This window comes from Manis pentadactyla, chromosome X (assembly GCF_030020395.1).
Source record: "Manis pentadactyla isolate mManPen7 chromosome X, mManPen7.hap1, whole genome shotgun sequence".
Classification (NCBI taxonomy): domain Eukaryota; kingdom Metazoa; phylum Chordata; class Mammalia; order Pholidota; family Manidae; genus Manis; species Manis pentadactyla.
Window position 1 is genome coordinate 116,560,646 of NC_080038.1, and position 12,700 is coordinate 116,573,345.

The window sequence follows — 12,700 nt, forward strand, 5'->3', positions numbered from 1 at the left end:
CCAGCTTTATTAAACCATAATTGACAAACACTGACAATGCTTTTGATATCTCCCTTCTTTCTCTGTATTTCATTTCCCATGGAATACTTTAATCTACCAAGTCAAAGTACCTTTCACAAAAATGATAAAGCAGAGAGGTTTGGATTAAGGTGGACCTTAGCAAGGGCCTTCAAATAAGTATCCATTCAAAGAGTCAGACCATCAGCTACAAAATACTACCAGAGAAGAATATATATTCAGAAACTTCAAATGCTTTGTGCAAAGTTCTTTCACTTTCATTCTATGCACAAATTGGAAATACAATCTCTCTCCCTCTCTGTATGTGTATACACATACACACACTTGTGTCTTTTTTCTAGGATATATGCTGTTGGTGGACATGATGGACGTTCCTGCCTCAAATCAGTGGAATGCTTTGATCCACACGCTAACAAATGGAGGCCGTGTGCTTCTATGTCTAATGAATGTGGACATGTTGGAGCTGCAACATACAGTGGATTGTTATATGTTGTTGGGGGTCATAATTTCTCTGCTTCTAACCAATGCACCAGCTTTTCTAACTGTGTGGAACGGTAAAATGTTTTTATTTACTTATGCACATATTTATTTGTTGTTTTTCTTTTTTCAGAAATGAAAAAGATTTTCAGGCTACCAGAAAGATTTTTAGGCTTCCAAATAAGTGATAATCCTTTCAGGGGATTAATCCTTTGTAAAATTGCACGCTTTCTCTTAGACTGAAAATATTTTGGAGAAATCCTCCTTAAGCGTTTCAGATCCATCATTAAGAAATTTATTAAAAGAATATGCTGTTTTGTTTGATAGTCAACTTTTAAAATAATAAGACAGAAGGGATGTAGGGATAAAGAAATTTTTTGCCCAGCTGTATCACACTGCCCATTCACCAGGTCAATTAAAAATAACTTTACTGCTTCAAAAATCAAATCAACCTTCAAAAGATGAAGACTTACCACCACAAAATATACAGAAAGAATTCCCAGAGAGAGGCATTATGTTCTGAACAATGACTCTGTTGTGTTAAGTATTTCATTTTCCAATGGTAACTTTTTTGAATGGGAAACACTTATTTGTGTGACATGTTTAAAATAAGTCAATCCTATGACTTTGCTGTTATACCATTCATACTCCTTTTCAAGATAGAAAAAATATGCAAATATAATACTTAAATAATATTAACTAAGACTAAATGAGAAATTTACAGTCAGTAAGGTTATCAAAATTTAGAAGACAGACTTCAGTGCGGGATGGTGTCCTCAAGGGAAATTCATGCAAGAGGTAAAATTTGTGATTTGTATGTATACAAACAAATGGAGGGAATTTCAGGGAGAGGAAAAAGCACAATCAAAACTGTGGAAATAAAGGGGAAAGCTTTGTAGGTAAGATCAGAGATTTTAGGTTGAAATGTCATTTGGAACTTCAAGTAGGACAAACCTAGAGAGACCCACACAGAGACAGTGTAAGCAAACTGTGGAACATCAAAAACAAAGAGAGTCTTGAAAACAGCACGAGAAAAACAATTTGTGACTTAGAAGAAGGGGTTGGTGCAGTATGAAGAAAACCAACTGATAGAGCCTGGAGAAAACCCAGTTCTTACGAAAACACTAAGAGATTATTCTTTTCAAATAATGAATTGCACCAAGCAAGGGAAGTCTAAGTTCCAATCCCAGGACTACTACTTACAAGTTATGGGAACTTGATGCTGTTACTTTATATCTCTAAACATCAGTTTCTTTATGTGAAAAATGGGAATAATGGTAGTATCAACCTCCTTGAGGATAAGATAATCAATGTTAGGGTACAAGACAATCAATGTTAGTGTACTTAGTACATTTCCTGGCACCCATTAAGTACTCAATAGAAGTTAGTTCATGATAGATACTGTTTTTGTTTGTATTATTTTTGTGAACAGTATTATTGTTACTACTATCATCCCCTTATTAGCATTTTCCTTCAAGAAACCTTGAGAAAATGGCTAGTGCTAAAGTATAATTTTCAGAAAGTTGTGACTTTCATACAAATATAAAATTTACATGTGTCAAGGGTTTTATGTGATTAATTAATGAAGCAAGCCCGTAAGATGCTACAACCAGTTCAGAGTCTTTGAAGAAAAGGTATATAGATAATTTAGGAATGCTGAAACAAATTGTTAATAGAGGCGAACATAGTTAATATCCTATAGGAAATAAAATGTAATCTTTGAGCATCATCATGTCTACATGGTGGACATTAATTCTGTGTCAGGCAAAATTCATTTGTATTGTTATGGACAAGAATCACAAGAAAACTCAATTTTCTGCAAGTTAAACTCCACATCTACAGAGTTGTAAAATAGCTTTGTCAATAGAAAGTCAATCAAAGGTACATATTCTGTTTAATCAAGTCCTCCACACTCCCCATTGCAATCACTGCTAGACAATTTTTCTAAGACTATTTTTTACTAAAAAATTGTTGGCCTACAGAGTACCTCGGGAGTCTCATCCAGTTATTTAAGATAATCATATAAATTAAAGGTATCTAAATCTATCACATAAACTTATGTTGGTTGGCTCAGGGATTACTATTTCTATAATGTTGATGAGAAAATTGAGGCAAAAAACTCAAGCAAATCATCCCCAGTTATTCTTCTAAGTGGAAGAAAAAGTCCAGGACTAATTCCCTTTGCTACAGCCTCTTTTTATTTCCACTAGAATACAGATACGTTTATCCAAACTAAGGAGAGACAGAAAGGCAAAAAAGAAACAAAAAGGGAGAGGCATAAAGCTATTTTAATTTGAAAGTCATACAGTGGCTAATTATTTTTAAATAACTGCTTCTGTGTGTTGCTACAGATGGTAACCATATTGCCAGTTTTTTCCCCACAAGATTCAACATTCCCCAAAACACTTTTGTTAACCAAACAGTGTCCAGATAATATTAACAGCCAGATTTTTTTTAGCATTATTATGCACATGTATAAAAGTCTTGGGTTTGGGTGCAAGTCTTTAAGGAAATCCTGTGGGCTCTGGTTCACCACTCATACATGTGTGTACTCTGTTAGCTGAGTGAAACATCAATTAATAGTAATTGTGTTGAAGATTCAGCTTAGCTAAAGCATACAGCTATGAAATTTTCGGTTTCTGTGTTTTATTATAATATCAGAACTCAAGGTGATATGCTTTGTGACACTAAGAAGTATGTACTGGATATTGAGGTCATGTTAATTATTGCTGATTTTCGGATATTATTAAAAATATTCCTGAATGTGTGCGGCCAAGTTCAAATGGAAAGCTAGGATCAGATAATTTATAATATGATTAAAGCGATAAAAACAGAACTAAGAGAGGTATTAGAATTATAAGGAAATTCGTAGAAGGTAATACATGAAAATCTCTTTCGTAAAATAAATCTTTTTCATTGGGTTTTTCAAATAGGCCAACATAAAATCAGAGAGCATTTCCATGTATAATTATATGAGTTTTCTTTTAGTCAATCCTCTTAGATTTTAGTATTGCATATTTTGTGAATAGGCTTCAAATTTTAGGACAAAATGCCTGGAGAAGCTTTTAATTAGTATTACTAACCGTAACCATACTGCCTTTTAGTTGCTTACAGAAGAGGCTTGGGGATACGGAGTAACTTCAGATAAAAATAAATGGAAAATAATCCTAAGCTCCTGTAAAGATAAATAGGAACTCCCAGAGGGGAAAAGACAGGATAAGACTATAATCATTCTAACTACAAATAGTACGAAAACCAGGATACTACATTATATATACCAAAAGGCAATTACATTCAGATTTACTTAAATGTGAGCTCTTGTATAAATAGGATCGTGTACAACTTTGGTAAATTACGAATAAGGTAATAGAAAAACAAAAGCTCTCCAATCAGTACACTGAGGGAGAGAAGGGGCATGTTTCATAGAATGTTAAGATGCTAATATGTGAGATTTGCTCATAGAGAATCTGAGTAGAGATCAAAGAAATGCATAGTATTTTGCAAAGGAAATACGTTTTTGATATGCTTCACGTGAACTCTGGTGGCAGAAGAGAATTTCATCATGTACTGATCCTTAACATTTAGTAGACTACGTTTGATCATTATAAGGTATTTTTAACTCCTTAGATAAGTACACATTTTATTAATGTCTATATTTTTAATTTTAACATTATTGGACTTTTCTCTGTTGTCTTCCTAAACATCTTAAGGTACAATCCAAAAACTGATTCGTGGTCAGCTGTGGCGCCTCTGAGGGTTCCTCGATATGCTATTGCTATATGCCCCCTTGGAGACAGGCTCTATGTGGTTGGAGGATATGATGGACAAACTTATTTGAATACTGTTGAGTCATATGATGCCCAGAAAGATGAATGGAGAGAGGTACTCACTGAAAGTAATAAGATTGGAATGATTGGAATTAATTGGATTACCTACTTCTCTAGGGGCTATCCAGATTCTCTTAGATTTTGTAGTGCATGCTTTATGTGTGCCACAGAAAATTACTAGCTGATCTAGCCGATCATTAGCAGGATCCAATAGCACTTACATGGAAGAGGGCAGAACATTCCTTTGACTTCATGGACTCATTCTCTTCACAGGAAAGTCAATATATTCAATATTTAAGAGCCTTACTGTCTGGCTGAATTTCTATGTAGTTATTATGATTTGTGAGTCAAAGAGCAATGTCCTCATCCACAAATGTCTGCTCCTCTTTTTGGCTGTTGCCCTAAAGAAAAACAACAAAATGAAGGATGAGTATTATGAGTTGTAATTTCTCAAAGGAGAAAATTATCGGAGAGGTGAAACTTCTTCAATAGCACCTGCTCCTCAAATTCAGGTCTGCATCATTCCAAAGATAAGTACATTCTTTCCACCACACTGGACTGTGATCTGGCCTGTATTTCCCCTTAATTTTATGCAAGATGAAGGTTGGAAAAGAATAGCTAAGAACTTTTTCAACTCTAGCATGCTATATTATGTTAAAGACAGACTTCATTCAAACTGCATTTCTTTCCTTGTTTTTATTTTCTGTGTTAGGAAGCTCCTGTCAACATTGGAAGAGTGGGTGCATGTGTGGTGGTGATGAAGGTACCATAACACCATCTATATCAAAGGGAAAGTGGATACTTTCAAAAATGGAATAGGAAGAAGAGAAGAATGTTCTTTCCTTCATATAGTAATCAAAGATGAAAATTATTGTGTCGTTTTAGTATGTAGTTATAATTGCTCTCATTTGTGAAGCCAGAACAAGTTTTCAAGAATAAATTACATATAGCTGCTAAGTGTGTTAAGTGTATGTGTTGTCTGTCACACCTCATACTATAAATGGAAATCCATCCCACAGGTAGATCGTGTCCAGAGTTATGCCAGTTAGGCAAGCAGAGATTGAATACCATCTTCTTAATGGTCCAGTTGGGCTTGCTTCATTTTGATCAGGTATTGAGTAGTAGGACAGAGATGTTGCCCAGGGTTACTGCTACACAGCTGTACTTTACTTAAAATCGTGCTTGAACCACTATGGCTTAGCTGGGTTTCCAAAATCTGAGCAGATCTGAGCGGTCAGCATGGACAGCTTCAGAGACTCAAGGCACTAAAACAAACCTGCGCTTGCCTCAGTCAAGCCTTGTCGGGAAACGGAGTTACAGAGGCATGCCCCTTGCTACCTTGGCATACTGCAGATGAGCTATCAGGCAGGTTTTAACTAACAAGGATAAGAGAGTTATTAATTTCTTCTTTCAACAAGTGGCACATTTAGACACTATGCTCTGATTGGAAAGAAAATGTTACTTCTTGATTTTTCTGTAATCACTATGACCTTGCTCAGGATCCCCCACTCTGCAGCCCTCAGTTTGTATCATGACTGTCCAGACAACACCATCAGCTACTTTCCCTGTATTTCCACAGGGCATGCAGAGACTTGTAAATACCTTCTACACAACACTGAGCTGAAGAAGACTGTGGGGCACTAAACTTGGGTCGTCTCTCTGCCTGACTATGCCACCCATCAACTTGACTCGGCTGTGGTTGCTGACAGACCTGTTTTGATATGGAGGGAACACTGAATGAAAGTCTCCTCCAGGAGACACAAATGGGATACAGAACAAATACTTCTCTGATTTCAGATTTTCCCTTCAGCTCTCTAACAAGGCTCCTACCCTGCCATCTTAGCCGAGGAAAAGAGAAAAGATCATAAAACATGTTTCCTCGGCTGTCATCATTCTTTGCTCCTTCTCCTATCACAGTCATCTGAGACGGAGGCACAGGCGTTCCAGTCACCTTTGCTCTTTGTAATGGAATTCCTTTAAATCATATTCCGCTTCCTGGGGACACTAAGCCCCAACCTGAATGATGGAAGGGGTATCTCCTCTCTAGTCTGTGCAAGATACCACATGAAATTCCTATTTCACCAACCTGGCTTTCCATATGTCAAAGAAAACTTGAAAAGTTTTTTTTATGGTTCTTTTTTCTTGACAATATTTTCTCTTCAAGATTATTGCCTGCTATAGACTAGGAAAAAATCTTATTCCACATGCTGAAAATTTAATACTGACATCCTCTTCTTTTTTGTATTCCTGTTATAATCCTAATCCCCTCGTTACACACACACACACACAGCACACACAATGAGGAAAATAGGCACATCTAGAAAATTAGACTCTCCTACATGAATAAATGTTAAAAGGTTAAAAGGTAAATGCACATCAATAGTCTTCAAAAGTGTAGTATACCTGTATCATAAACACTTATGAAGGATCTACTATGCCTTAGGCCCTAATAATAAACACAAAAATGAGGGCTAAATTTATTAAATCGACCAAATCCAGGTCTATTCATTTATACTATATTCTAAGCGGTGGAGAATCAATTTGATGTCCTCTCCTCTACAAAGGCCACCTGAATTTTCCAAGTTCACATTCCATCTAAGGTCATGCAGACCCTCATACGAAAAGCCCAGTTCCCACATATAAATCAAGTATAAAAATCAAACGAGTAATCATAATTGACCTGATTGTTTATAGTTCATGATGCGTGATCAAAACCGGAAGTTTCTGTGATGACTGCCCTTGCACTGTTCACCATGTAAGAACTTATTCACTATGTAAGAACTTGTTCACCATGTTGAAAAAAATGATCAATCAATTTTTAAGGATAAAGAAAATGTTTGGAGGTAAAAAATAACCCTTGCTCCTGAACAAAATGACTTGGAGTGATTATCCCCATTTTCTGGAAGAGAAAAAACAAGACCGAAGAAGGTACAGAGACATGCCCAGGAGCTGATATCAGAGCGACATCCACGATTTCTAATTTCTTGCTTAACCCATTGTGGCTGTAACCACAGCAGCCAAGTACAAGGTGGCTTTTTTTTTAAATGAGCGTTTAAAAGGCAGGCGTCTTCTATTTTGACACATCCTGACTGTCCAAATGCTTCATTCAGCGCGAAGTATTTGCTTCACGAATGGAAATGTTTCCATCACTGCAACAAAACAAACATTTGCTTTGGGATGGCAGGGATAGCCAAACGCTGTTCACATGTTACTTGAAACAGCCTGATCTGGGAAACAACTCTACTGTCGGACACAAATCAAGGTGATTTTTGTTCCTTAAAGAAAACCCTGCCACAGAGTTCAGTGAATCAAGGCACACTCTTCAATTATTCAGCTGACTGCTATGAATGGTCAGGGTTTGGGGTTTCCTTTTACCTCTTGGATCTTAAATATACTATCAAAAGCCTCAACAAAAAAAAAAAGCCCAGTTCCATATGCTAAATTTGGTATCTGAGTGGTTAAATAATCCTGTATGGATATAACTAATTAGACCTTACCTGAATCGGTGCACACAGAGGTACCGGCAATCAGAGCAAAACCAGTCTCATTTAAAAATAGGCCTGAAAATGCAAAATCAGGACATCTTTAAGGAAAGAGACGGCAGCAAAATGGCAGCATAGGAGTTTCTATCACCCCAACCTCCATCAAATTGAACAACTATCCATGCATGAAAACACCCTCCTAAAAGCAGACTGCAAGTGAGGGATGACAGCACGTGGGTGAAGCACAGAAGTAAGAAGGACACATTGGGGAGGGAGAAAAGATCGGTTCACACTTACCGTCCCACCAAGCCCAGGCAGCCCAGTGTGGGGAGACACCTTCCTGCTGAGGCAGGGAGAGTATAGTGAGCACCCAGTGATACCACGGGCCCTACAGAGGACCCAGCCCAGCACCAGGCTGACTCCTGTGGCTCTAGACGGCTCCCTATGGGATCCTGTGAACCCAGGCCTCTCACCCAGCACTTGGGGGCTCCAGAAACCACAAGCAGCTCAGCAGCCCCAAATGGCATCCTTGGCACCAGGTGCCCAGCGAGCTACTTTAAGCCTAGACCCTGGCTCACTCTAGTGCCTGCCTACTCAGTGGCCTTGGGCAGCTCACATAGCTCCGAGCAGCTTCCAAGGAAGCACTTCTGGTGGCTGATCACATACCAATGTCCTGTTAACTTCTTCCGTTGCCAATCCCAGCAGCCTCAGGTGGATCCCATGGATCCAGGTTCCCTGAAGGCTCCCAGGAACCCAGGAATACATGTCACCCCATTGTCTACTGGCAACAATGGCCCCAAGTGGTGTCCCTGGCACAAACTTCCAGGTGGCCTCCTGTGAACCCAGTCCTAGGCTCATTCCGATGTCTGCCTACTCCAGTGTCCCACGCGGCTTCCAGGACAGGGCTCCCAGAAGACTACCACAAACCCAGGCCACGTGCTCCCTCTGGTGCCTGCCTACTCCAGTGGCCCTGGACACCTCTCATAGTTCTAGGTGGCTTCAACCACAGGGATCCCAGTGGGCCACTGGGAATCCAGGCCTCTGACAGCTCTGGAGGTCCCTGGTGGCACCAGGATCCCAGCGGGCTCCCAGGAACCCAAACATCCCCCCTCACCCTGGCACCTGCCAGCTCCAGTGATCCCAAGGTGGCTCCTGCTGCAACAGAAGGCTTCCCTGGCAGCAGGCTCCCAGTAAGTCACGGTGACTCCAGGCCCCCAGCTCCTCACAGCTCCTGCTGGCTCCAGTGGTCACAGGCAGCTCCCATGGACCCAGGCAGCTTCTGTAGCCCTAAGCTTCCAGCAGGCTCCCTCAAAGCTAAGGTCCATCCCACACTGGTGCCTGCTAGCCCCAGCAGCCTTAGGAAGGTCCTGTGGTTCCAGGCAACTGCCTCAAGTCCAGGTTCTCAGGGGGCCCCTGAAAACTCAGGCTTCCCACCCACCAGGGACTGGCCAGCTCCAGCAACCCCAGGTGGCTAGTGGCCACAGGTGATTTCACAGCTCCGGGAAGCTTCCTCAGTTCCAGGCTCTTAGAACACTTATGTGGACTGAGGCCCCCAGGCCACTCTGATACCCGAAAGCTCCCACAGTCCCAGGCTGCTATACTCATCCCCGGATCCCAGCCCACCATGGCACCAGCTGACTTCCCTGGCACCAGGTTCCTGACAGGCTCCCATGAATGCAGACTCCCAGCTCACCCCAGCACCCGCCAGCTCCTTCTGTCCTGGAGGCTCCTGTGGCCTCATTTCCCCAGATGATGCCGGTAATCCAGGCTCCAGCAAGGCACCTGTGAACACAGTACCCAGCAGGACCCGGTCCCAGGCATTTAACCCACCCCAGCACCAGGGCACTCAAGGACTCCAGCATTACCCTGAATCCAAAGCCATAAAAGAACACTAGAGAAAAGAAAAATACAGGCCAACATGCCTGGTGAATATAGGAATAAAGGAAAAAGTACTAAGTAAGTGTATATATATATATATATATATATATATATATATATATATATGGATATTGTATATAAGTAATGTATAAATATATTCTATGTAATACAAGTAAATATGTGTGTATGTATATGCATGCATATATACATTAGGGAGGACTTCTGTGTGGAGACTACAAGATGGGAATAATAGCAATACCTATGTCGTAGAACTGATGAGAGGAGTAAAGACATGACATACGTTAAGTACCTAGCACCATGTCTAGCTCCAGAGGAAGTCCTCAGAAATATTACTCCATAATATATATCTTAGCGCCACCGCATACCCTGAGGCATATGTGGCGTAATGGAGAGAAGCTCGCTTAAGGAGTCACATACTCTGGCTCTTTTAGCGATTCACTCTGCTTGCCCAGTTCTGATCTCCAATTTCTAACCAGTGAGGACCAGGACGTCACCAGTGTCCAAGACAGGAGGCCCCATGGTAATGAAGCAGGCCTCACTTGACCTAATTGCACTTGTTGGCACATTTCTGCAGCTGTTTTTAATGATAGGTGGGCATCTTGGGAGACTATTAAGAAACCTTATGCCTCAGGGACAAGCTCACTGGCGCCTGGAGAAAAGGGAATTTTGTGAGACTAATGTCTCTTGTGGTCAAGAAATACTTTTCTGAGGTTCAGCAGTTCTTTCTATCTCTTTTCTTTCTTTTTCTTCTGTTAAATGAAGTAAATTTTATATTTAGTACTTTTCATTTTTAGTAGCATATGTGGTATGATTCTAGTCTTAGTAGATTCTCTCTGTGTACACTCATCCATTCACCCTTTCTTCTCTATACTAGTGTGTGTAGGGCTGTCTGTGAGAATATCAACCAGCATTGAATATCGCCAATATAATATTCCTCTTCTTTTGGAGTATGTCATTTACTCAAGACACAGAAATTACAATTAACCACAACCAGCTTGAATATATTGAGGGTTCTGTGAAACTGTAGCAGGGAATGACATTTAAGGAGTCTTAAAGCCCGAATAGGTGTTACTACCCTGGTTAACAGGGAGGAGGGCCTAGGTAGAAGGGGATGCATTTGTGAAGATTCTGAGTCAGAAAGGAACATGACACATTCCGAGAGAAGGCTAGCTGGGCTGAAGTGTAAGGAAATGAGAAAAGAGTGGTGGTAGATGAGGCTGAAATTGTACGCAGGAACATGTGAGGTGTGTGTGTGTGTGTGTGTGTGTGTGTGTGTGTGTGTTTTCACATATACGTATAAAATAGCTAACTGACCTGAGAATACATATCAAAGGATTCAGTGTTGAAATTCATACTCCTGATTTCTTGTCTACACCATATTTGTCCATGCCTTCCTGGAGTTCATTTATTATTGGCTTTTTTACAGACGACGATTGTTGATCCTTACGTAGTTGAGGTAGTCTATACTTTAATCTGGGTTTCCTTGAGTCCTACTGAAATGTAAGATCTCATTAATTAGACTTTAATTCTCTTCCATAACAGTTCCTAATTCACTCTCATATTACACAGCTAAGACTTAGACACAGGAGCTTCAGAGTTCCTAGCAGTGACCAGGATTGTGGGCATAACTGGGCCAGCAGCAAGTGATAAGGTGGGTGGTAAACATAGTGGGCCATAGTTTTCTACAATCTAGACTTGACATGAAATGAAACAGGTAACATTACTCATCCTGTTGAAATACATTCCAATTTCCGTCTATTAACATATGCATAACATTTCAATTCAAAAGGGTTTTCTTTCCAGAGTGGTTCTAATATAATCTATATGCTCCCTGTGTCTATCTTCTTGATCTCTTAAAACTGATGTGATTTTTCTATTTCAGTTTCACTTTATTTTAAATCTACTCTCCAGTCTTTTTTTTTTGTTATCTTCTGGAGGACAATCCTTTAGCAATTCATAACCCGTCACTGCTATGATCAGAAAGCTTGGAACCCATTTTACGTGGTCATTCAGGCTCTGAGGTTTGTATAATATTATTTTCTGTGGCCAAGTCATTTATCTGATGGAAAATAGTTTGTCCTTGACAGTTTTCTGATTCTTGTTGAAAATGAACTTGGATGTTGAATATCAAGGTTGTGTGGGTTTTTTTTATGATTTAAAGGAAATAAAACACACAAAAAAGGAACACGTTTCTTTGAAGTCATCTTCCACAGTTTGTGAAAATATCAAGTGCATTTAAATAAATGAAAGGTATTCAAGAATTTATTTTCTAGGATAGAAAAATTTTAGGATTATGCAACAATCATTTAAATCATGCTCTTACAGACATATGTACCATATATACTAGTTTGTTATTTTTCTTACCTATCTATATGTTTATAAACATAGATCTTATTTGAAATCAATCCTCTAGGCTCTATAGTAGGTATTTTCCCACCAAAATGAAGGACTTTAGTATTTCTGCCTAGTGAAACTAACATGAGCAAGTGTTCAAAGGTAGTAATGCAAATTGTTGCTTTATATGATGATGGCAAGATATGTCGAGAAATGCTGCCATAATTGAGAGGATTTTATGCTTAGTTACTTATAATGTCCACTGATTTCTTTTTCACTCAGACATTTTTTTGTGTGTATGAATTATTTGTTGGGACAATAGACACATCACAACTTCCTTTCTGTACATTAATCTTCTCCCTTTTCTTGACAGATAATGGGTTTTTTTTCCAGGCATTACTGAGAAAAAACTCCAGATGCTTTTGGACACACTGGTTGGGTTTAAGCCCTCTCATGAAAAAGGCATTGTGAAATTTGTACTATTTATGCAGTGTCCCAAGGTAACACCAACAAGTGCTTTACAGGGAACAGAAATCGTCTGACAGTAATGAAATCATGTTCTTCCAGAACAAACAATATAAGGCCCTAGAGGTAATAGGGACAGGAAAGAGTACAGTACAAGCAATACTCTCTTGTATACTCTGGGGGAAAGCAGCACACAGC

At 39.6% G+C, this 12,700-nt stretch overlaps 1 protein-coding gene across 1 annotated transcript in view; it reads left to right on the top strand.

Moving 5' to 3' along the window:
• Window positions 1-5,267, top strand: part of LOC130682052 (kelch-like protein 4) — an 86,921-nt gene extending 81,654 nt beyond the window's left edge. Inside the window, exons 9-11 of the mRNA XM_057496185.1 lie at window positions 360-572; window positions 4,206-4,377; window positions 5,035-5,267. Coding sequence (XP_057352168.1) covers window positions 360-572; window positions 4,206-4,377; window positions 5,035-5,094 — 445 coding nt within the window. The 3' untranslated portion in view covers window positions 5,095-5,267. The remainder of the gene's footprint in view (window positions 1-359; window positions 573-4,205; window positions 4,378-5,034) is intronic.
• The last annotated feature ends 7,433 nt before the right edge of the window (window positions 5,268-12,700 follow it).